The following is a 25,887-nucleotide window of genomic DNA, read 5'->3' as shown; positions in this document are numbered from 1 at the left end:
TCACCATGCAGTACTCTGAGAAGATAAGTTGACAAACAAAACTGAGAGTGGTGTTTGATGCCTCGTCCCATGAAGATGGCTGTCCATCCCTCAATGACTGTCTACTCACAGGACCGAACCTGAATCCGGATCTGCTCAGCGTTCTGATAAAGTTCAGATTACATGAGATCGCATTCATGGCAGACATCAAGAAAGCTTTCCTGCAGATATCCCTAGCAGAGAGAGACAGAGACGCCATGAGATTTCTATGGCTCACAGGCCCACCAAGGGGAGAAAATGAAGAGGAGCTGCGTGTGCTGAGGATGAAAAGAGTGGTATTTGGAGCTTCCCCAAGTCCATTTTTGCTGGCAGCTACAATCAGGAAGCACCTGAAACAATATGAAACAGAACAACCAGAAGTTGTAGAGATACTGAGAGAGTCACTCTATGTAGATAACTTCATTGCAAGTTCACGCAATTCGACCCTCTTGGTTTCTGAACTCCCTTCACCATCAGGATCAAGTGCATGTTCCAGGAAATGTGGGAGAGGGGACTCAGCTGGGACGAAGAATTACCACCTGATCTGACACGAGAATGGCAACAGTGGTGTTCAGAACTACCCCAGTTACACCAGCTCACCATACCAAGGTGGTACAGAACAGACATGCGGCCACAGAATAACCACACCCTGAAACTACACGTGTTCAGTGATGCAAGTGAAAGGGCTTACAGTGCAGTAGCTTACTTGCAAGGTGAGTCACAAGACAGGGAAACAACAAGTCTAGTCGCATCCAAGTCCAGGGTAGCCCCACTTAAGAAAATGATGCTGCCACGCCTGGAGCGCATGGGAGCTGTGATTGGAGCGAGACTAGCAAACAACTTGATGACCACACTGAAAATGGAAGAAAAACAGATCAAAATGTGGACAGACTCGATGATCGTGCTGCATTGCATTTGCAGCTCAGCTCAGAAATGGAAACAGTTTGTTGCGAACAGAGTGACGGAGGTCCAGTCCTTGACCAATCCAGAGTCATGGTCACATATTGAAGGGAAAACTAATCCAGCTGACCTCCCTACAAGAGGACAAACTGTTCGAAACTTGACACAGAGCGAGCTATGGTGGAATGGAACCAGAATTCTGACATCACCCAATCAGTCCGAAGAGACTGATAATAACAAGGTTCCGGAAGAGGTGAAAAAAGAACTCAAGTCCAGTTGCCAGGTTACTGTACAACTCGCAGCAAACGGCACAGACATTACTGAACCTGTGTTGGAGCTTGAAAGGTACAGCAAACTGAAAAGAGTGTTCAGAGTCACCGCCTGGATAAAGAGATTCATAGCCAATGCTCGTGCAAATATAAAAATGCAAGGTGAACTGTTCGATGCAGAAAAGTACTGGATTAAGGTAACACAACAACAGAGTTTTGGACAGGAGATCTGAAACCTTTCCTGGACGAACACGAACTACTCAGTGTAGGAGGAAGACTGCAACAGTCCAACTTCACATTTAGAGAGCAGCACCCATGGGTTCTGCCCAATAAGTACAGATACGCAGAAATGCTGATACAGTACCACCATGAGAAGGTGATGCATTCTGGAGCAAGTGACACTCAGCACCCAACATTAAACAAGGGCGAAGAGACTACTTGCTGGATCTAAAGTCAGCACACCGCTGTGACACACCACAGCCCACCCCACTGAAAGCGGGTGACGTTGTACTCATTGGAGAAGATAACACACCCAGACAAACCTGGAAACTAGGAAAGATTGAGGAACTGTTTCCAGGCCGAGATGGCCTAGTTGGATCATGTTCAGTTCGTACTGCTTCAGGGACTTTGTTGAGGAGACTTATTCAGTTGATATACTGCCTAGAGATCTAGATGAACACAGTTGTTCATCGGGGGGGGGGGGGTTAATTCATTGAGTTGTATCTAAAGATATTTCTTTACAGTTATTTACATATGTAATTGTATTGAATTACGCTTTCGACTGCAAGTTCCAGAATGCCTTCCAGAATGCCTTTCGACTGCAAGTTCCAGAATGCCTTCCAGAATGCCTTTCGACTGCAAGTTCCAGAATACTTATTTTTCACCATCATTTGCAAATGAATTCATAAAAAATCCTACAATGTGATTTTCTGGATTTTTTCCCCTCATTTTGTCTGTCAGAGTTGAAGTGTACCTATGATGAAACTTACAGGCCTCTCTCATCTTTTTAAGTGGGAGAACTTGCACAATCGGTGGCTGACTAAATACTTTTTTGCGCCACTGTATATATTCAGGCATATGGCAAAAAAGTGGTTAGTCTCCACAAATCCGAGGTTAAATGCCTACTCTTCGCAAATTACCTATGCCTGCTGTCGCCCAGTAAACCCCAAAAATACTAAAATAATGATTTTCCAGAGATGATCCAGATCTCAGTGAATTAGACCAAAGTCCTCAATTGGTACAAAATAAATAGAGTACTGCACACACCTATTACTTAGGTTTAAAAACAAGCTCAACTGGACACCTTAATGATGCAATGAGTGAACTGAGAGAGAAAGCAAGCAGGACATTCTACGCCATTAAAAACAAATTCAAATTGAAATACCTATTAAAATTAGGCTAAACCTAACTGAATGTGTCATTGAACCAATTGCACTTTATGGCAGCGAGGTGTGGGGTCCACTTGCAAAACAAGATTTCATCAAATGGCACAAACACCCCATTGAAACCCTCAATGCAGAGTTCTGTAAGATTCTCCTACATGTCCAGAGGAAAACTACGAACCATGCATGCAGGGCAGAATTAGGCCAATATCCACTAATAATAAAAACTTGAAAAAGAGCAATTAAGTTTTGGAAACATCCAAAATACTTTGACCCCCTCTCATATCATTACCAAGCCCTGCAATACCAAGAACTGAGCAAAGAAAAGAGTCCCCTCATCCAGCTGGTCCTGGGGCTGAGTTCACAAACCTATCCTACTAATACACTGAAGCCTCAGGACCAGAACATCCAATCAATCAGAATAAAACAAATTACAACACAGTCAAAACAAAACTACATTGCTTATTGGGAAACACAAGCACAAAGCAAAATGCAGTGCTATCTGGCCCTAAATCGACAGTACACCGTGGCTAACTGCATTTCCTGACAATATGTAAAAAATATAAAACAATTAGAGTTTCATTTCCCCAAATTTGAAACCCTTATTCAAGGTTTCAAAGACCTCTCTGATGAGAATAGGCTACCTGTTCTGTTGGGGGAGGACGCAGAGAGCTGTGGGTTGGCAGCGCACTACATTGCTGCCTGCCATAAGATGAGGGACAGTGTCTGAAAGACCAGTCAACCTGCACATGTCCTCTACTGTATGCTTATTGTTATTGTTCAATGTATGGTTATTGTTCAATGTATGGTTATTTTGACCCTTGGTTATTGTTGTTACTGTTGTCCTGTTGACCATTTTGATTCTTATTATCTTAATATTGTAAATATCCAAAGTAATCTTTGGCAATATGTACATTGTTACGTCATGCCAATAAAGCACATTTCATTGAATTGAAAGAGAGAGAAAGAGAGAGAGAGAGCGAGAAAGCGAGAGAGAGAGAGAGAGAAAGCGAGAGTGAGAGAGCGAGAAAGCGAGAGTGAGAGAGCGAGAAAGCGAGAGAGAGAGAGCGAGAAAGCGAGAGTGAGAGAGCGAGAAAGCGAGAGTGAGAGAGCGAGAAAGCGAGAGTGAGAGAGCGAGAAAGCGAGAGTGAGAGAGCGAGAAAGCGAGAGTGAGAGAGCGAGAAAGCGAGAGTGAGAGAGCGAGAAAGCGAGAGTGAGAGAGCGAGAAAGCGAGAGTGAGAGAGCGAGAAAGCGAGAGTGAGAGAGCGAGAAAGCGAGAGTGAGAGAGCGAGAAAGCGAGAGTGAGAGAAAGAGAGAGCGAGAGCGAGAAAGCGAGAGAGAGAGAAAGCGAGAGAGCGAGAAAGCGAGAGAGAGAGAGAGCGAGAGAGAGAGCAAGAGGGTTGAGGCTCTTGGAAGGGGACAATATTACCATGCCATACCATGCTGGGCATATGGCAAATTCAAACCCTGGGGAGTCTAGAGCAGTAACATCTGGTCTCTCTTCTCCAGGGTCAGCAGTTTGATAATAGCTCAAGTACAGTAGGGATTGTTCTACTCTTCACACAGTGATAAGTGGCAAACTTTTATCTTCTTTACAAACCAGTGGAAATATATATTTGTCTAGATATCGTTGGTCATTTTACTGTAGGAGGATAAAGAGAAATGGCATTCGCAACTAAGAGTACACCGACTTTTACTTATGGGGATAAGTTTTCAAAGAACTGAATAGGGACAGCTAAATATAGACAGAAAGGGTCTTATTAAAACCTAAGAGGTTAGTGTGTGAGGGAGAGAGAGAGCGTGGTAGTGTCTTACCTTGTGGTCATATAGTCCCCTTGGTGACCTGTGGAGACCGAGGGGAAAAAGGGGAAGGGAGAGAGAGGATGTGAGATGAGACCTTTCCCAGAGGAGCCTGCAGAGCATTGTGCACACGCTCAGTAAAGCATATGCAGCCCTGCCATCTGCCCACAACCACTGGCTTCATGGTGACGCACACAATGACACATAATGACTCACACACAGTAACACACACTTATACTTTAACTGCAGTAAAAAAAAAACACCTGTCCAAGTACACACACACACACACACACACGCAAAAACACATGTTTTCACAAGTCAAGAAACTCCAAATCAAAACAAATTGCTCCTAACAAGAGGAACGGTTTCAACTTTAAACCTGTGCCCATCCACTATGCACATGGACAGGATCCGACCTGTCAGGGTAACACCAGGGTGGGGCTAGCCTTACCTATACCTACTTGAACACACTCATCAACATTCACTGTAGCAGGCAGGAGTCCATGACTAATTATTATCAAAGTCCCCATTCTCTTCCTCAACTCCTTATACAGCCAACAGATTGACTGAGACTGATGGATTTAGACCACACGAGAGCTTGCTTCCTGCATTGTTAGCTAGTTAGCTAGCATTCAGCAGCAGCTCAGTGTTGACAGTAGCTTAGTCAAAGGCCTTGAGGAGAACCCACCAATGTAGAACACAGTGAACCCAGCCATAATAGTCATACCGCGCTAATGCTGCCAGGCCATTAAGCTAACCACTAATCAATCACGAAGAGGGATAGTACATCAGCACAATCCCTTTAGCTCTGACTTGGCGCGAAGTGAAGTGGACAATTTTAGAATCAACCAAATATGTTTTTAACGGTTTCTAATTAGCTCTAAAGTTCTAAAGCTCTGTACTTCGTTTGGAATGTGCATGCAATCTTTCCCTTTCATTTATTTAGGAGTTCCTTTACAAACCCACACAGACAATAACGGAGACATTCAGTATACCATTTCATACATATGGAAACCTGCTTAGATCACAACTCAGCCAAACAGACACAAGGGACATACAGACAGATGAGTCAGACAGATACAGACAGATAGACTAACTAACCAACAGACGGGACCGCCAGACAGGAAGTAGGCCAGCACAATGTGGGTCTCTGATCCCTTACCTTCTCCCAGAGTCCTCTTCAGTAGGTCGTGCTTGGCCTGCAGTTTGGAGATGAGATTGCTGCCCTCCAGAAACTCCCGGAATTTCTGTGGAGAATTCAGAGTAATTACTAGGGCTGATGAGCCAAGTAAGCGTTGCCTGCCCTTACGACACCAATCTCTGATAAAGCAGACAAGGGCAAAGGACAGAACAACAACGGGAGTCTTTTTAAAGCTTTATCGCACCATGTCCATCTTTAGACAGCCAGGAGGACAGAAGAAGAGAAAATAGCCTAACCGCTCGCTAAGGAATATATATTTTTGGAGAGCTTTGTTTCTGAGAGTTAAAATGCCAAGAGAGGGAATACATATGATATGCAGCATTTTAGGGCTCTAACAAATCCCTAGAAATACAAGCACAGCTTCTGTTCACATTCCTCAGATAGATTACAACTACTACCACAAGACCATGGATCCCAACCATCCAAACTAGTCAAAATCCAATGTATTAATTTCCTAGCCATCTATCAACAGCAGTTTCCATAGTGACTGAAAGTCTGAATTTAAAGTCAGCAGGACTTACTGAACGTGTCCAATAAGAAATGATCGTTTTTGCTTTCCATTGCAAAACATTTTGCTATGTTTTGCTACTACAGTATGCACATGAATATGACCCTGCCCAGTTTTCTACAGTCATAACCTGGAGGTTACCAATAGGGGGCGCTCCGCTCACCATGAAGTAGAATTGCTCCGTCTCCTGCTGGTTGGCCCTCCGTTTGGCGATGCTGGGCTTGCTGAGGTAGGTCTCCGACACGGTGGACTTCACCGACTCAGTGGAGCGGCTGTGGTGGAAACACTCAGAGACGTCGTAGTCCTCGGTGGTCACCATGTCCTGGATGGTCGTCAGGGTGGCCTCTGACGTCTTCTTGATCTGGAGGGCACCCAAAGAGGATCGGCGCTTTAGGACAGGTTTACAGTGTCACAGGTGTAAACACATTACACTGTCATTTGTTTTCCCTCAAGTACTCATAAGCTCACTCAAGTTTCCCAATCCGGCTCGAAGGACCAGTGCTCAGTGACGACCACTGACCAAATGACCCCTGAACTCCTAGGCAGTAATGTGATAAATGCATGGCTTTTCATTTCTGTCTGCATGGCCTTTCGGTTCACACTCAGCATGACAAATGCATCCGTCCTTGAGCATGACTCCAGACCAGAGCATTCAATTTGCATGCACTCAGAAACAATAGAGGTGGAAGGAAGGTAGGGATGAAAGAATAGAGGTGGAAGGATGGTAGGGGCGGCAGGGTAGCCTAGTGGTTAGAGCGTTGGACTAGTAACCGAAAGGTTGCAAGTTCAAATCCCTGAGCTGACAAGGTACAAATCTGTCGTTCTGCCCCTGAACGGGCAGTTATCCCACTGTTCCTAGGCCGTCATTGAAAATAAGAATTTGTTCTTAACTGACTTGCCTAGTTAAATAGAAGGTAAAAAATAAAAAATAATAAAAAAGGGATGAAAGAAATCAAATCAAATGTATTTGTCACATACACATGGTTAGCAGATGTTAATGCTTGTGCTTCTATTTCTGACAATGCAGTAATAACCAAGGAGTAATCTAATCTAACAATTTCAAAACTACTACCTTATACACACAAGTGTAAAGGGATAGCGAATATGTACATAAAGATATGAATGAGTGATGGTACAGAACGGCATAGGCAAGATGCAGTAGATGGTATCGAGTACAGTATATACATATGAGATGAGTAATGTAGGGTGTGTAAACAAAGTGGCATAGTTTAAAGTGGCTAGTGATACATGTATTACATAAAGATGCAGTAGATGATATAGAGTACAGTATATGCATATACGATGAATAATGTAGGGTATGTAAACATTATATTAAGTAGCATTGTTTAAAGTGGCTAGTGATGTATTTTACATACATTTCCATAAATTCCCATTATTAGAGTCACTGTGTTGGCAGCAGCCACTCAATGTTAGTGGTGGCTGTTTAACAGTCTGATGGCCTTGAGATAGAAGCTGTTTTTCAGTCTCTCGGTCCCTGCTTTGATGCACCTGTACTGACCTCGCTTTCTGGATGATAGCGGGGTGAACAGGCAGTGGCTCGGGTCGTTGTTGTCCTTGATGATCTTTATGGCCTTCCTGTGACATCGGGTGGTGTAGGTGTCTTGGAGGGCAGGGAGTTTGCCCCCGGTGATGCGTTGTGGAGACCTCACTACCCTCTGGAGAGCCTTACGGTTGTGGGCGGAGCAGTTGCCGTACCAGGCGGTGATACAGCCCGACAGGATGCTCTCGATTGTGCATCTGTAGAAGTTTGTGAGTGCTTCTGGTGACAAGCCAAATTTCTTCAGCCTCCTGAGGTTGAAGAGGCGCTGCTGCGCCTTCTTCTCGATGCTGTCTGTGTGGGTGGACCAATTCAGTTTGTCTGTGATGTGTATGCCGAGGAACTTAAAACTTACTACCCTCTCCACTACTGTCCCATCGATGTGGATAGGGGGGTGCTCCCTCTGCTGTTTCCTGAAGTCCACAATCATCTCCTTAGTTTTGTTGACGTTGAGTGTGAGGTTATTTTCCTGACACCACACTCCAAGGGCCCTCACCTCCTCCCTGTAGGCCGTCTCGTCGTTGTTGGTAATCAAGCCTACCACTGTAGTGTCGTCCGCAAACTTGATGATTGAGTTGGAGGCGTGTATGGCCACGCAGTCGTGGGTGAACAGGGAGTACAGGAGAGGGCTCAGAACGCACCCTTGTGGGGCCCCAGTGTTGAGGATCAGCGGGGTGGAAATGTTGTTACCTACCCTCACCACCTGGGGGCGGCCCGTCAGGAAGTCCAGTACCCAGTTGCACAGGGCGGGGCCGAGACCCAGGGTCTCGAGCTTGATGACGAGTTTGGAGGGTACAATGGTGTTAAATGCTGAGCTCTAGTCGATGAACAGCATTCTCACATAGGTATTCCTCTTGTCCAGATGGGTTAGGGCAGTGTGGTTGAGATTGCATCGTCTGTGGACCTATTTGGGCGGTAAGTAAATTGGAGTGGGTCTAGGGTGTCAGGTAGGGTGGAGGTGATATGGTCCTTGACTAGTCTCTCAAAGCACTTCATGATGACGGAAGTGAGTGCTACGGGGTGACAGAGTCTGGAGACGCCGTGGAGAACGTTCTGCTGCCTGCAACATCCTCCAGCATGACCACTTTGGCGGTGGGTCAGTCATGGTGTGGGGTGGCATTTCTCCATGTGCTCGCCAGAGGTAGCCTGACTGCAATTAGGTACCGAGATGAGATCCTCAGACCCCTTGTGAGACCATGTGCTGGTGCGGTTGGCCCTGGGTTCCTCCTAATGCAAGACAATGCTAGACCTCATTGTCAGTAGTTCCTGCAAGAGGAAGGCATTGATGCTATGGACTGGCCTGGACTGGCCTGCACGTTCCCCAGACCTGAATCCAATTGAGCACATCTGGGACATCATGTCTCGCTCCATCCACCAACACCACGTTGCACCACAGACTGTCCAGGAGTTGGCGGATGCTTTAGTCCAGGTCTGGGAGGAGATCCCTCAGGAAACCATCCGCCATCTCATCAGGAGCATGCCCAGGCATTGTAGGGAGGTCATACAGGCACGTGAAGGCCACACACACTACTGAGCCTCAGTTTGACTTGTTTTAAGGACATTACATCAAAGTTGGATCAGCCTGTAGTGTGGTTTTCCACTTTAATTTTGAGTGTCACTCCAAATCCAGACCTCCATGGGTTGATAAATTTGATTTCCATTGATCATTTTTGTGTGATTTTGTTGTCAGCACATTCAACTATGTAAAGAAAAAAGTATTTAATCTGAATATTTCATTCATTCAGATCTAGGATGTGTTATTTTAGTGTTCCCTTTATTTTTTTGAGCAGTGTATATTTGGGTGAGAAGGAGCGAAATGACAGGGAGAGAGTTAGGAGATAGATAGACAGGAGGGAAATGTTTTTGTATGCCTATGGCTCATGCAATGGCAGAGTGCATGTGTTCACCTGATGGAGTGGTTTAGAGAGAGAGAACAAGAGCGTGCGAGAGAGGAAGGAGAGAGAGAAAGAGGGAGAGAGCAAGAGCGAGCGAAAGATGCACGGAGAGAGGATGGAAAAAGAGAAAGGGGAGAGAAAGGAAATAGAGATTGAGTGACAAGGAGCGAGGAAGGAGAGAGACAGGAAGGAGACAGTGAGAGAGGAAGGAGAGATAGGAGACAGAGAGAGAGAGGAAGGAGAGAGTGAGTGAGTGAGTGAGTGAGTGAGTGAGTGAGTGAGTGAGTGAGTGAGTGAGTGAGTGAGTGAGTGAGTGAGTGAGGAGACCTGGCTCTCAAGAGAATACAGGCTATGTGCACACTCCCCACAAAATGAGGTGGAAGCTGAACTGCACTTCCTAAGCTCCTGCCAAATGTACGACCATAGAGACACATATTTCCCTCAGATTACACAGACCCACAAAGAATTTGAAAACAAACCCAATTTTGATAAACTCCCATATCTACTGGGTGAAATACCACAGTGTGCCATAACAGTAGTAAGATTTGTGTACGGTTTCCATAAGAAAAGGGCAACCAGTGAAGACCAACCAGTGAAATACAACCCATATTTATGTTTATTTATTTTCCCTTTTGTACTTTATCTATTGGCACATGATATATTTGAAATGTCTTTATAATTTTGGAACTTTTGCAAGTGTAATGTTTACTGAAACGTTTGTGGTCATATGCACCATCCTTAAAAACAATGTAATGTTTACTGTTATTTACTTGCTTTGGCAATGTAGACATACGTTTCCCAAGCCAATAAAACCCCAGAGCGCGAGAAAGAGCCACTCTGCATACAACACAGAACTTTGACAGGGAGGTTAAGACCCATGACTCATTCAATGGAGGAGGCACCTTAGAAAAACAGGGTGCTATGAATGAATAAAGCCAAGGCTCTCTTTCATTCAACTCCCGTTTCATCTACATGTGGTATCGGTAACGGTTAGGTTCATAACTGATTCTGCACGTGCGCACACACACACACACACACACACACACACACACACGGTTGTATTACACTGTCATTCGTCTCTATGTGGAGCATAAACCAGAAACAACACTACAGGTCTGTACAGGGATAACGACAGTCTGCAAGACAAAATGTAGGATTGGCAGGCAATTCAACTTCTAATAAGAGACATTTCAATTTTTTAAATGTCCACCTGTCTGTTTGATCTATGGTGTGGTGATTTAGGACATCTGATGATGACATCACTATTATAGTTTTACCTTCAATTATTAAGGGAACTGGGTTATTTGACAGTTTTAGTAGTTTCAGATGAAGAGTGATAATACTGAGTGGAATGAGGGTGCTCAAAATACTTCCCTTCCTTTCCCAACATTCTGCTTTGATAGGACCAAAAGACCTGGGTCTTCCTAGAGGCTTTGTGAATACGGGTACTGAATACAGGTACTGAATACGGGTACTGAAGACGAGTCCAGAGTTGCACTATTTAGGACCAGCCCATGGGTTCAATCATCTCTGTGCCATGGGCATAGGAGTACCTTTCCTAACAAGGCCCTGAATAAGAGGCGAGCCCCCACTCTCCCAGCCTCTCCTGGGTGGGACAGTGGAGGCCAAGGGGCCCAGCTATCACAGCATGAAGAGGCGCTCTGACAAAGGCCATGAGGCCGATACCTAAAGCGTATTAAAGAGCAGTGTGCGGGTTTCTTCTTTTTCTCATCTTATTCAACTGTTACCATGCACCTGCAAAAAGATAGCGCAGATGTGCAAGTGACTTTTGAATTACAGTATAGAGAGGACCCATGCATGAAAGTCCCTCCATCATTCAGCAGACTACTAGTTACCAGTGATGACTGCTAGGCTCAATTACAGCAGGGCTTTCAGATGGAGAGGCTCACTGAGATCTACCCACTGGTGCCCAGAAGGATCAGATCAGGAGGCCTGGGACTTGGGACTTCACAACTAGCATGGGACTTCACAACTAGCATGTCACCTCCAGTATAAATCTGTCTGGGGAATAGCATGATTTCTATTCCTCAGGGCCTGTGGTGAGCAGCAAGCTAATCTCACAATCAGTGAATCAGGGCTGCCAACACCGAGCACACATCTCCCATGTTTTGATGCGACACCCGGAGGTTTATCTGTAGAAAAAAAAAAACACGGGCTCCCTACAAAGGAGACCGTATTGGATTGCCGGGGTTTAGTACAAAACGCCTTGAGAATATTTATTAAGTTTGGTACACATCTAGCGAGAGATAGAGACGCTGTCTGTCTAAAGAGAAGGGAATTTAAATGTAAAATCAACAGATTATTGAATGGCAAAGGAATTGTAATGAACACAACACTGTCCTCAGAAGTAGAGGTTTAACCAACAAGGGGAGTTGATAACCAACATAGCAGAACATACTCCATTTCTGCAGATATATCTGCATATATACACTGTAGATCCATACATCTTTGGAGGGCAGGCGAACCAGACCAGGGGGCCACAGTGGGCCCAATGGGGATGAGAGAATTCCTACTCTCATGCTAATAAATGATTCATCCATGTTTTCCTTCATCCTCTCGTGCTGTCAAGGAAACAGCTGCAGATCATGATACCAGAGAAAAACACAACAAATCCCAGTTTTTCACTTTTCCTGGCTGGAGTAGATCTTGGTCCGTCAAATCTTTGCCTCCTCGTTCCTCATTTACTCAATTCCTCTCAAAGCGCATTGGAGAGCTTGGGGAGGAATTGAGGAAACAGGGAAGGGGGAAGGATTTGACAGCTAGTAATGTGTTTGTACAGTTCTGCTTCAGTGTCTTCAAATGACAGCCGCTGGAAAGGCCTTTTCAATGAGACACCATGAAGAGGCCATCTTATGGACTTGACACAGAGCAGTGGTTCCCCATCCTGATCCATATGTGGAGCTCCGTTTCATCCAGGCAGACAAGGGCATGCAGCACCATGGCTCTTCCTGACCCTCCAAACCGATTGGTTCTGCCTGCACTGACTACACACAGGCAGTGTGAAAGCACCAGCTGGGCTTAGGTGTCAACAACAACTCCCATCCAGAATTGCATCATACCCCCAGTGGGGGATAGTCTGAGCCTTGTACTCTACTCTATGAAACACACCACTCACACCACAAACATACAGTGAAGAGGTCAAAAAGATAGACATCTTGCAGACATTATGCATTGACAAAAAAACTGATCTATACATTTTCTTTAGTTGTATAATCAAGCCGGTCTGAAATCGCTCTTCACATTTACAAGCATTCTTTCCCAAGTCATTATTTCTTCGCGAGATAAAAGACAGAAGGCTGTGTGCTCTGGTGTGAGACAAGACGAGATGCAGGTCAGACGTGAGACAACAAGAGACACAAGAAGCCAGACTGATGGACGTGACTGCACTCCCTAACACCACAGCACTCAGGCATGCCAGCCAGTCCGATTAAAACGTTACAGCCAGGGATGCACCTCCAATGTCGAAACCAAGAGAAGTGGGACAGTGTACAAATAAAAGAGATTGTGTGTGTGTGTGTGTGTGTGTGTGTGTGTGTGTGTGTGTGTGTGTGTGTGTGTGTGAGAAAGAGAGTGATTTTTTTCCACCATTGGGAGCAATGGAGAAGACTTCTCTGAGTGGTTCTGAAGGCTGCCTGCAGTGTAGGAGAGTTTTGTTGTATGGAAACTATTCCAACCTCGATTTCTGAAAGAGTTAAGATATCAACCCCCCTTGGCTACCTTCTGACTGAAGTGAACTTTTCATACAGCATTTCAATTCCTTCCCAACATGTGACCACAATGGACAAAAATGCAAGCAGATGATGTTGGTTGGTGTGGTTGGCTACCCAAGCGAGTTAGGGTTGGGTTCATTAGGATCCAAATGAAAAAAACTGCCTGAAACAGGGAAGGACCACCTGGATTTAAGGACTAGCAGGTCCAATAAAAAAACACCCATTTGCATTTTTCATTGCAATACCTTTCTGTTACATACCCTACTGAATAAGACCAAGGTATGGCAGTGTTAGGCTCCCTCTTACCTCCTCGTTCTCGATGTTCAGAGTGGCCAGGCGGGACTGTAGTTGCTGGAACCTCAACATCAGCTCTCCGCTCACCGGCGGCTGCATCGCGATCTGGCACACCTGGGCAGGAAGAGGAAACACATCATCACTAAACAGAAAGTCACCACCATCTGACAGGGAGTTACTTAATCTGACAGGGGGTCACTTAATCTGACAGGGGGTTACTTAATCTGACAGGGGGTTACTTAATCTGACAGGGAGTTACTTAATCTGACAGGGAGTTACTTAATCTGACAGGGGGTTACTTCATCTGACAGGGGGTTACTTCATCTGACAGGGGGTTACTTCATCTGACAGGGGGTTTACTTCATCTGACAGGGGGTTAATTCATCTGACAGGGGGTTACTTAATCTGACAGGGAGTTACTTAATCTGACAGGGAGTTACTTAATCTGACAGGGAGTTACTTAATCTGACAGGGGGTTACTTAATCTGACAGGGGGTTACTTAATCTGACAGGGGGTTACTTAATCTGACAGGGAGTTACTTAATCTGACAGGGGGTTACTTCATCTGAAAGGGGGTTACTTAATCTTATTTTAAAATGGCAAAGACATCAGAAATGTGTTTTAAACTACACCACAAACATCACTGACCCAGATGTGAATCCAGACAGCCACAGATCAATAGCTTGTAAACAGACATGATATCAGGGACCCCAGAGCCAACGACTCAAATTAATTCAGCGTGTTGCGCTGCTCCATTTCACTTGAGTCTGAGAAATGAGACGTGCTTGCCATTGGCTTCAGCCTATAAACATCTCCTCTGACGGCACAGACACAGTAAAACTGTGCAATTAAGCTGCCAAAACCAGGGCTCATTTAGTACAAGACCTTAAAATCAACCTCACTTCCACCCTATACAGCATATAGGACTGGACATATTGGTTCTGTTAAAAAAACTGAGGTCTCCTCAACCATTAGGACAAACAGCACTAGCGTTCACTACAGTAATGGATAGATGAATGAATGAATGAATGAATGGCTGAGTGGATAGATGGATGGAGAAATGGACACAAAGAACAACAAGCCTGTGGGTCTCAATGTCTCACCTCATCGCCCATGTGGGGCTGGAACTGGAACTTGATGGGCGGGCAGAAGGCTGTGGGGTACAACTCCATGAAGCGCTGGCGGTCGCTGCGGGGGTCCAGACTGTCCACGGCGTTCTCGATGATGTCTAGGCCCTCGTGGCGACTTGTCTCCAGGTTGTACTCAGCCGATAGGTAGGTCCTCAGGGCACGGTTCAGGCTGGCGTGGTAGCCCAGATCACAGCACTGGTAGAGGGGAAGATGAGACTGTATTGGATCAGGATGCCCCGTTTACTGCAACTTCTGACAACCTGATGAGAAGCTTCTAAAATGTCAAGTCCAGCCATGGTACAAGGTCTTAAAAAAAGACTAACTGCAGATTGTCCTAAAACATGACATTTCTTTTCCAGCAAAAACACATACGTTCATGGAAAAACCAACAACTTTGTAATGGTTTCAACATGGTCAACAATGTCTGCTCTCTTAGTCTCTCGACACACTGCAGTCATGAACATCATTGGCCATTAACTGAGTAGTCTGATACATTCTCTGACTGCTGGCTTGGCCCGGAGTTATAGAACCTGAATAATGTTCCCAACATCTGATGCTGGATCTCATTAACTAGGACCTTGGTAAGCCAGGGCCTGAGAGTTCACACAGACAGCCTTGGAGGTGATGAAGACACCCAGACACAGGAGCATTGTCTGCCAGGCTACCTAACGCCTTGCTTGTCCACATTACATTGGATGTTATCTGTCCAATTCATCAACTATAATTTATTTAACAATTGACTGTCAACTCTTATGACAGATTGCACAACATACTAAAACAAGTGTATGCACACACCCACGGACACTGGTACGCACAAACACACATGCAAAACACGCAGGAGCTCACACACAGGTACAAACACACACACCCTCGTGATTTACATAGGCTAGAGAGCAGGAGGGAGGGAAGAGGTGCACATTTTAGCACCCAGAATGGCCCTTCCTCACCGTCTGTCTGGAATACACAATCGCTAAAAGTACCGAGCGTTCACCAGTGTTGGCCTGGCAACACTGGAGAAATGGTGCAGTACATCATTTTTAAGGGTGAAAAAGAATATCCCAGGTAGCTAGTGTATAAATATGACCCGTTTATAGGTCTGGGTTCTGGAGGAGAAAACAAAGCCATCTGCTTGGTAGGTAGAGTAGAGAACAGAAGACATAGTACAGAGTGGTGATATGAGAGACGGGATGGCTGACCTGCAACACACATCAGCAATTCCCAAATATTGGTTAAAGGGGCAGGGTCTTTCCCACACCCCATTCAAGCTAAAGATGTGATAATGTGTGTATGTACAGTGCGTGTATGTACAGTGCATTCGGAAAGTATTCAGACCCCTTGACTTTTTCCACATTTTGTTACCTTACAGCCTTACTCTAAAATGGATCAATAGTTTTTTCCCCCTTGTCAATCTACACAAAATACACCATAATGATGAAGCAAAAACAATTTGCTTTGAAAATTAAAAAAAAAACTGAAATATTTACATACAGTACCAGTCAAAAGTTTGGACACACCTACACATTCAAGGGTTTTCCTTGATTTTTACCAATTTCTACATTATAGAATAATAGTGAAGACATCAAAACTATGAAATAACACAAATAGAATAATAGAATAGAATAAAAAAAGTGTGTAAAACAAATAAAAATCATCAATCTACACACAATACCCCATAATGACAAAGCAAAAACTGTTTAGAAAATTTTGGAAATGAAAAGAAAACTGGAATATCACATTTACATAAGTATTCAGACACTTTACTCAGTACTTTGCTGAAGCACCTTTGGCAGTGATTACAGGCTCGAGTCTTCCTGGGTATGATGGTACAAGCTTGACACACCTGTATTTGGGGAGTTTTTAAACATTATTCTTTGCAGATCCTCTCAAACTCTGTCTGGTTGATGGGGAACGTCACTGCACAGCTATTTTCAAGTCTCTCCAAATATATTAGATCGGGCTCTGGCTTGGCCACTTGAGGACATTGAGACTTGTCCCGAAGCTACTCTTGCATTGTCTTGGCTGTGTGCTTAGGGTCGTTGTCCTGCTGGACGGTGAACCTTCGCACCAGTCTAAGGTCTTGATCGCTCTGGAGCAGGTTTTCGTCAAGGATCTCTCTGTACATTGCTCTGATTATCTTTCCCTCGATCCTGACTAAACTAGTCTCCCAGTCCCTGCTGCTGAAAAAGATCCCCACAGCATGATGCTGCCACCACCGTGATTCACCGTTGGGATGGTGGCAGGTTTCCTCAAGACGTGATGCTTGGCGTTCAGGCCAAAGACTTCAATCTTGGTTTCATCAGACTAGAGAATTTAGTTTCTCATGGTAAGAGTAGGTGCCTTTCGGCAAACTCCAAGGGGCTGCCCTGCCTTTTACTGAGGAGTGGCTTCCGTTTGGCCACTCTACCAAAAGGCTTGATTGGTGGAGTGCTGCAGAGATGTTTGTCCTTCTGGAAGGTTCTCCCATCTCCACAGAGGAACTATAGAGGTCTGTCAGAGTGACCATTGGGTTCTTGGTCACCTCCCTGACCAATGCCCTTCTCCCCCAATTACTGTTTGGTTGGGCAGCCAGCTCTAGGAAGTGTCTTGGTGGTTCCAAGTTGCTTCCATTTAAGAATGACTGAGGCCACTGGCTCCATGTCATCTACAAGACCCTGCTAGGTAAAGTCCCCCCTTATCTCAGCTCGCTGGTCACCATAGCATCACCCACCTGTAGCACGCGCTCCAACAGGTATATCTCTCTGGTCACCCCCAAAACCAATTCTTTCTCTGGCCGCCTCTCCTTCCAGTTCTCTGCTGCCAATGACTGGAATGAACTACAAAAATCTCTGAAACTGGAAACACTTAACTCCCTCACTAGCTTTAAGCACCAGCTCACAGATTACTGCACCTGTACATAGCCCACCTATAATTTACTACTGTATTTATTTTATTTATTTATTTTGCTCCTTTGCACCCCATTATTTTTATTTCTACTTTGCACATTCTTCCACTGCAAATCTACCATTCCAGTGTTTTACTTGCTATATTGTATTTACTTTGCCACCACGGCCTTTATTTGCCTTTAACTCCCTTCCCTCACCTCATTTGCTCACATCGTATATAGACTTGTTTCTACTGTATTATTGACTATGTTTGTTTTACTCCATGTGTAACTGTGTCGTTGTATGTGTTGAACTGCTTTGCTTTATCTTGGCCAGGTCGCAATTGTAAATGAGAACTTGTTCTCAACTTGCCTACCTGGTTAAATAAAGGTGAAAAAAAAAAAAATTGGAATGGCCTCATCACAATTGTGTCTCTGCGCTCTATGGAAAATTCCTTTGACCTCATGGCTTTTTTTGTGGTTTTTGCGCTGACATGCACTATCAACTGTGGGACCTTATATAGACAGATGTGGGCCAATCCAACCAATTGAATTTACCACAGGTGGACTCCAATGAAGTTGCAGAAACATCAAGGATGATCAATGGAAACAGGATGCGAGTCTCATAGCAAAGGGTTTGAATACTTATGTAAATAAGGTATTGTTTTTTAAATATTTAATACATTTCCAGATTAGTATATTTGGCTATTTTAGCCACACCCGTTGCTGACAGGTGTATATAATCGAGCACACACCCTGTTGACTGGGGCAGCTCTAGCAGGCATACATTTGACCAACTGACTTGTTGGAAAGGTGGCATTCTATGACGATGCCATGTTGAAAGTCACTGAGCTCTTCAGTAAGGACATTGTACGGCCTATGTTTGTCTAAGGAGATTGCATGGCTGTGTGATCGATTTCATACACCTGTCAGCAACGGGTGTGTCTGAAATAGCCGAATCAACTAATTTGAAGATCTGGTGCAACCAATTACCTTCAGAAAACACATAATTTGTTAAATAAGGTCCACCTGTGTGCAATCTAAGTGTCACATGATCAGTCACATGATCTCAGTATATATACACCTGTTCTGAAAGGCCCCAGAGTCTGAAAGACCACTAAGCAAGGGGCACCACCAAGCAATCAGCACCATGAAGACCAAGGAGCTCTCCAAACAGGTCAGGGACAAAGTTGTGGAGAAGTACAGTTGGGTTATAAAAAAAGTTCCAAAACTTTGAACATCCCACAGAGCACCATTAAATCCATTATTAAAAACTGGACAGATTATGGCACCACAACAAACCTGCCAAGAGAGGGCCGCCCACCAAAACTCACAGACCAGGCAAGAAGGGCATTAATCAGAGAGGCAACAAAGAGACCAAAGATAAACCTGAAGGCGCTGCAAAGCTCCACAGCGAAGATTAGAGTATCTGTCCATAGGACCACAGAGCTGGGCTTTACGGAAGAGTGTCCAGAAAAAGGCTATTGCTTAAAGAAAGAAATTGGTGAACACGTTTAGTGTTCACCAAAAGGCATGTGGGAGACTCCCCAAACATATGGAAGAAGGTACTCTGGTCAGATGAGACTAAAATTGAGCTTTTTGACCATAAAGGAAAACGCCAATACCCCTCATCACCCCGAGAACACCATGTTGTCGATGTTTTTCCATCGACAGGAAAACTGGTCAGAATTGAAGGAATGATGGATGGCGCTAAATAAAGGGAAATTCTTGAGGGAAACTTGTTTCAGTCTTCCAGAGATTTGAGAGTGGGACAGAGGTTCTCCTTCCAGCAGGACAATGACCCTAAACATAATGCTAAAGCAACACTTGAGTGGTTTAAGGGGAAACATTTAAATGTCTTGGAATGGCCTAGTTAAATCCCAGACCTCAATCCAATTGAGAATCTGTGGTATGACTTAAAGATTGCTGTACACCAACTTGAAGGAGCAGTTTTGCCTTGAAGAATGGGCAAAAATCCCAGTGGCTAGATGTGTCAAGCTTATAGAGACAAACCCCAAGAGACTTGCAGCTGTAATTGCTGCAAAAGGTGGGGGAGTTATGCATGCCTTTTGTCTTATTGTTGTTTCACAATAAAACATATTTTGCATCTTCAAAGTGGTAGGCATGTTGTGCAAATCAAATTATACAAACCCCCCAAAAATCTATTTGTAAGGCAACAAAATAGGAAAAATGCCAAGGGGGTGAATACTTTCGCAAGCCCCTGTATTATCTGTATGTCTGTACTCTCTGTCTGTACTGTCAGTCATGCAGTATGGTGTATAATATGAGGACTGGGACTAGAATAGTAGAGTAGCTCGGATCACAAAAGCTAATAATCTCCTGGGCTTTTTAATTCTCTTCCTTCAGTAATTTCCATCCCACAGTCTGTCTGGTGTGTGTCCTCTCTCACCATCGCTCAGATTTCTGCTCTGCTGCTAAACTCATCAGTTTCTTTCCACAGTTCAGACCTCAAAAAGGGACTCAGAAAATACTGCTGAAAGGCAGGGTTTCTTCAGCATTATGAGGATAGAAAAAAAGAGTAATACAATTTTCTGTAGCAGTGAGATGGGATTTTTGAAAAAATACTGATTGGGTGGCAGACAACTTCATTTGAAGTCTGGAGTGAGGAGAGGCTTAGACTGAGAAGCAGCTCTCCGTTTGTGGCAGAATCTCTCCGGCAGCTTGTCTCTCTGCAGCAGACATACACTGAGTGTACAAAACATTATGCTCTTTCCATGACAGACTGACCAGGTGAATCCAGGTGAAAGCTATGATCCCTTATTGATGTCACTTGTTAAATCCACTTCAAATCAGTGTAGATGAAGGGGAGAAGGGTTAAAGGAGGATTTTTAAGCCTCAAGACAATTGAGACATTGTTTGTGTGCCATTCAAAGCGTGAATGAGCAAGATAAAAGACGCTGCTGGGTTTTTCATGCTCAACAGTTTCTTGTCTGTATCAAGAATGGTCCACCCCCCAAAGGACATCCAGCCAACTTGGCACAAATGTGGGAAGCATTAGAGTCAACATGGGCCAGCATCCATGTGGAATGCTTTCGACACCTTGTAGTCTATTTTGTACACTCAGTGTATAATTTCCTTCAGATCTTTGGGGTTGTGTCCGAAATGGCACCCTATGCCCTTTATAGTTCACTACTTGTGATAAGGGCCCTTAGGGCTGAGGTCAAAATAAGTGCAATATGTAGGGTATAGGGTGCCAATGTGGATGCAACCTAGGGGTTATTAACGAGAGAAGAGGGAGTAGACACTGTTCGGTAACACACTGTCAACCAAACATTCCCAGTTTTAGAGTACAGATGAAGGAGTCTATTCTTTAGCTGGATGTTTCTTCCAACGGTTTACTTACGTCAATTAAGTCAGACAAGTCGTGGATGTAGTACTTGAAGACGGAGGAATTTGTCGCCTCCAGTGTCAGCAGGTACTCGTTCCGTGCTTTGATTGACTTCAGCTTGTTCTCCGAGTACTTGGCCTGGCGCTGAGATAGATAGGTATGAATGAGAGAGAGAGGGAGCGAGACAAATAGAGAGGAAGAGAAAGAGCGAGACAAAAAGAGAGAGAGAAACAGAAAGAGAAATGAATTAGCAAAAATGCCTTTATGAACAGCTGAGCATGCTTTCATGTCTGCATGTACACAGTCTGGTGGCTCACTCACAACACAACTCAGGATGATTGGCAAACAGGAGCTGGTAGCCCTGCTCATTCAGACATCCTCCTTCCTCCCTAGCTGCCTGCCAGACACAGACTGTTAGTCACTAGCCAATAGACACTGACTCACCCACTGACACGGTCTTCCATATTTTAACGCTTCCCCCAATCCCAACGCATTCCAGGAAGAGCCTGTGAGAAAATGCTGTTCCTGTGGCCATTAAACAATTGGTCACAGAGTTCTAACATAAAACAGGCCTGTTCCTTCTGAGAATAACACAAAGCAATCTGGCTGCAAGTGATAGTGTTCATAGTGTGGTTTCCATCACACACACACACACACACACCAGAGGGGTGGCCAGTAGAAGTCTGGCTGGCCAATAGAAGTCTGTTTCTGTTACAAATGATAAACACTTTCAGGGACACCTGGATGTCAACCTGAGTTCAAGGTTTGGGCCATAGAAATGGAAAATATATTAATGTAGAGGAGAGCATCACCATAGAAATAGAAGCTATAATAGTCTGAGCTTGACTAATCGCAGCTGGCTGAGATTCACCCCTAACTGTGTTTAATGAGAAGACATTCCAACCTTCCCTTCAGCAACCATTATCATCGTTACCAGTGTAAAGACCTTCACAATACCCTTCTCTCACATCATCGTGCCATCCCAAACCATACTGTGCTGGCTCTGATCCTTTTCACGTTGTCTTTTCTAGCACAGTTCCACCAACTATGATGGAGGCATAAGCAGGCCATCCCAGTACAGCTTTGCTTGGCTTGGTTTGGCCCTATAGTGTGAATCAGGCATAAGTGTGCTGTACCTTTTCCTTCATCTTCTCAATCTTCTTGACGGAGCTGCGTCTCTGGTGCTTGTCTTCCAGGCGATAGCTGAAGACGGGCTCGGCCCGGCCGATCTGCTTCTCCTCCTGCTTCTCCGCCTCCTTCAGCTTGCTCTCTGCACTAATGCTCTCCGTGTGGTACATGTGGTAAGTCTTCATCACCTGGGGGTTGGATGAAGAGGTCAGAGTCAATCAACCTCACAGTAAGAGTCAGAGGCTGCTTTGAAACAAACAAAGCTTTCATCTACTACCCACCCACTCTTCACAGATCACTCCAGCTCTACTTCACAATAGGACTCTCCTACACCACCACAAATCATAGGCAGATTACCTCTCTTTTTACATGATGCTCTTACAACCTCAACAAACACGATTCACTGCTGTACCCATTTACCATATTGCTTTGAGTTTGACATTCCAGCTACAGAGAATTACATCTACACTTAGCAGTTTGCTGGAATCCATCCGAGTTGTGTAGGAAATGCTATAGCTCTGTAATGGGGCACAGAGGGACTTCAATCCACCCACAGACATCCAATCATCCCTGGCTGCTGTAGCCCAAAGCAGAGTGCCGTCAGAGGGGTGCCAGCAGGCAGGGCCCACATCAGATCAGATGGTGACAGACTGACAGACTAAACCACTTACACAGCCCTGTTCTCTCCCCTTTGAAGTGGAAAGCAATGAAACCTCAGGCTAGGAGTTTCAAAAGACACCAAATATGGCTTGGCATGAAGTGATATGCAGACCTAGGTTCAAATACTATAGCTATAGGAGTGACGCAGGCATAGTGGGAAATATTACCTCCACAGTAACCCACTGATTAAAGCTACTTCCTTTTGTTTGACTCATTGTTATCCAAACAGGAGGGAGCTATTACTATTACTCACACTCAAATGACTAGAAAACATTAGGGAGTGACTCATGAATAGCCAGGTACAACTGCTGCTCAAGTAAACCCCGATTTCTTCAAGGGCCATGACACGAGTTCAAGAGACTATTTTTAACACATCATAATGGCTCTTTGATTGTAATGGAAGGCTGACAGAAATTAAGGCAGGGACTCAATGAGACTAACAATTACCACCAATGGGAATCACGACCAGGGCTCTAAAGTGCGACCAAATATGATTCTGTGCAACCAAAAGTTGTATTTTGAGAGCACTGTGCGACTATACATTCAACAAACCAAAAAATAATCTGCCATATTATCATTTTTGATAAGGCTTCTCTGCACTGTTGTTTCTGAGTACCCTAGAGAAACGAGGAAGTGAAAATGTGTTAGTGTCATGGTTGCACCATTATTACTACAGTGAAACCAGATGGCTTCTAGCCCAACCAGGTCAAAATATCTGACCCATACTACTGGCGCAACAATGTTATCTTCCTATAGCTGATAGCCAGGAATGCATTTTACATTCATAAACCATGCCATGAGCCGTTACCAGGTTGTCAGCTAGCTAGCCAATGAGGTAACTTCACCAGTATATCCAAATATTTGGGGGTACAGAAAGAAAGGAAAAGTGATGGTTTCTTCTTCAGGAGATAAATGATCATAGCAATGAATGAATGACAGATATCTTGCATGGGGTGGCAGGGTAGCCTAGTGGTTAGAGCGTTGGACTGGTAACCGGAAGGTTGCAAGTTCAAATCCCCGAGCTGACAAGGTACAAATCTGTCGTTCTGCCCCTGAACAGGCAGTTAACCCACTGTTCCTAGGCCGTCATTGAAAATAAGAATTTGTTCTTAACTGACTTGCCTGGTAAAATAAAATAAAAAGATGTTATCATCACGATCCTGACATTTTTTAAGAGATAATGTACCATTTTCTCAGTAGGAAAATAGTGCTTTTACACAAGGTAGAAACCAGATATTCCAAAAATGACTGTGTATTCTGATCAACATTTTAGCTATTATAATAATTGAATGTATTTACAGTGTTACATATTAGGTTCTAGGGCACAATATGTGATTAGCTAGAATTAATATAGGGCCAATATATATATCTTATTTTCTGGGGCTCCTAAATTCCGTGGTGCTCCTAACTTTTTTAAAGTTGGGAGCACCAGTGCTACCAATGGATTGTTATATATTGTTTTCGAGCCCTGGTCACAACTAACCTACTCACTCTAGTAACGTTTTTGTAAAAATTGCTTTCCTCCTGTCTCAATCAGCTAGCTTGTTAAACCACCCAAAAGCTATAAGATCTCTGAACTTTGACAAACACACATTTCTCTCTTTCAGGATCTTTAGAGGTCATGAACAGTGTGAACAGCGGGAGAGGCCTTAGCTGGGGAGAGGCCTTAGCCTGGCTGTCACTGTGGCCCGCTGGGTCGGAGAGAACCAGCACCCTTTCCCCTGTGGTGGCAGGCCAGCCCTAGAGCCGAGTCCCAGATGTATTTGTGCTGTCTTGCCAACAGACAATGATACAGTAGCAATGGAGTTGGCAAGATGGCACAAACAGAACTATTGCCATCCCCTGCCAAGCCACTGAAGATAGTCACTCCAAAGCAGATGGAAAAAATAAAAAGAGATCATGCGGCATAACAGAATGAACAGACTCTGCGTAGAGTAAATTACAGTCCCACCGGCCGGTATACATTATAACCTCAAATCGGAATTAAAATACAGACTGTGTTTAAAACCTAAACATCTCCTTTCCACCCCAAAAAATATATTTTGGTAATGGGTGGAACAACAGACTTCGCCCTGTACATTTTGTGCTGGTGGCCAGAGCCACGTAATAGGGACCAGTGGAGAGCGCCAGAGAGGGGCGACCAACCGCAGCCATACTCCTCACTTACTGGTCTGGAGCACCACTGGTGTGTTTACTTTGACTCTCCCCTGCTTCTTTTAGAGGGACAGATTTAGAAGGACTGGGACCAGACCTGTTATTTCACAGGCCCTGGCCACACAGGCCCCTGTGGCTGTGTGATGCAATCGCCTACTGAGTGTGTGTGTGTGTGTTTTTCTGCACCACGGGGTAAATCAGGTCAAATTGAGCCACAGCAAGAGGGACTAACACACTTTGAGCTGTGGCCGTTACACGTGTCATGGATGATTGTAAGTAGAACACAACATAATCTTCATTCCGCTACAGGGAAGTTGTACCCCTGCTGAATGTCTCCTGGGACAACAGAGTAACCCATCTGTTCCCCATCTTTTACTTGTGTTTTACCATAACAATCAATGCTGTAATCATAGCATGATATCTGTTTTGTGGTTACACATCGGAATCGATTATTGGAATTGTCCCTGACCACTTACAATCACCGGTGCAGAGTGATTAAGTTAATTTGATGTTATTGACCTGACGTGGAGGGCTGTGGTCTGCTGGTTGAGAATGAGCCACGCATTCACTACCTCATGATTGAGGATGGGTGAGAGGTTTGTAAAGAAGTTGTGTCCATGTTAACAGGGAACTCATCTAATATGGTGGTGCATAATGCACAAGGATTAACATTTCATAGCCCCTCAAAGTGCCATAGATAAACTCTATTTATCATGCCCTCAACTAGTTTAGTTTGCAGCAGCACTTTTAATTCATAACATTAGGGGCCTCTATCCCCTGTGGAATGGGAATGGGGATATTAATGCCCTCAAAAAAATAAAATAACACTGGAATATTATGTGTTCCAGTGTTTAGCTTAGTTTCTGGTCAGTGTTTGGCTTAGTTTCTGGTCAATGAAAGATCCCAACTGCTCGCTAGCCATTGATCAAACTATCCTTCTAACAGAATCAACATCAGAAGGTTAGAAAATCAGCAGATAGTATGGCCACCAGATGAATGGGAATGTACATAAACTACGCGTCATAGAATATATGTGAGTAGGTTATACGA

General features: G+C 44.4%; 1 protein-coding gene across 4 annotated transcripts in view; it reads right to left on the bottom strand.

Annotated features, from left to right (window-relative positions):
* Positions 1 to 25,887, bottom strand: part of LOC109867273 (SLIT-ROBO Rho GTPase-activating protein 1) — a 148,119-nt gene that overhangs the window by 54,854 nt on the left and 67,378 nt on the right. For all 4 annotated transcript variants that reach the window (XM_031801749.1, XM_031801745.1, XM_031801747.1 and 1 more), the window contains exons 5-11: positions 22,032 to 22,211; positions 20,911 to 21,039; positions 14,660 to 14,881; positions 13,569 to 13,670; positions 6,242 to 6,439; positions 5,532 to 5,616; positions 4,385 to 4,412 (exon numbers count right to left, since the gene is read on the bottom strand). In XM_031801749.1, the coding sequence (XP_031657609.1) occupies positions 4,385 to 4,412; positions 5,532 to 5,616; positions 6,242 to 6,439; positions 13,569 to 13,670; positions 14,660 to 14,881; positions 20,911 to 21,039; positions 22,032 to 22,211 (944 nt within the window). The remainder of the gene's footprint in view (positions 1 to 4,384; positions 4,413 to 5,531; positions 5,617 to 6,241; positions 6,440 to 13,568; positions 13,671 to 14,659; positions 14,882 to 20,910; positions 21,040 to 22,031; positions 22,212 to 25,887) is intronic.

The sequence above is a fragment of the Oncorhynchus kisutch genome, linkage group LG22, assembly GCF_002021735.2.
Source record: "Oncorhynchus kisutch isolate 150728-3 linkage group LG22, Okis_V2, whole genome shotgun sequence".
Taxonomy (NCBI): domain Eukaryota; kingdom Metazoa; phylum Chordata; class Actinopteri; order Salmoniformes; family Salmonidae; genus Oncorhynchus; species Oncorhynchus kisutch.
Note: the sequence above shows the minus strand (reverse complement) of the source record. Positions and strands in the feature narration are given on the sequence as shown.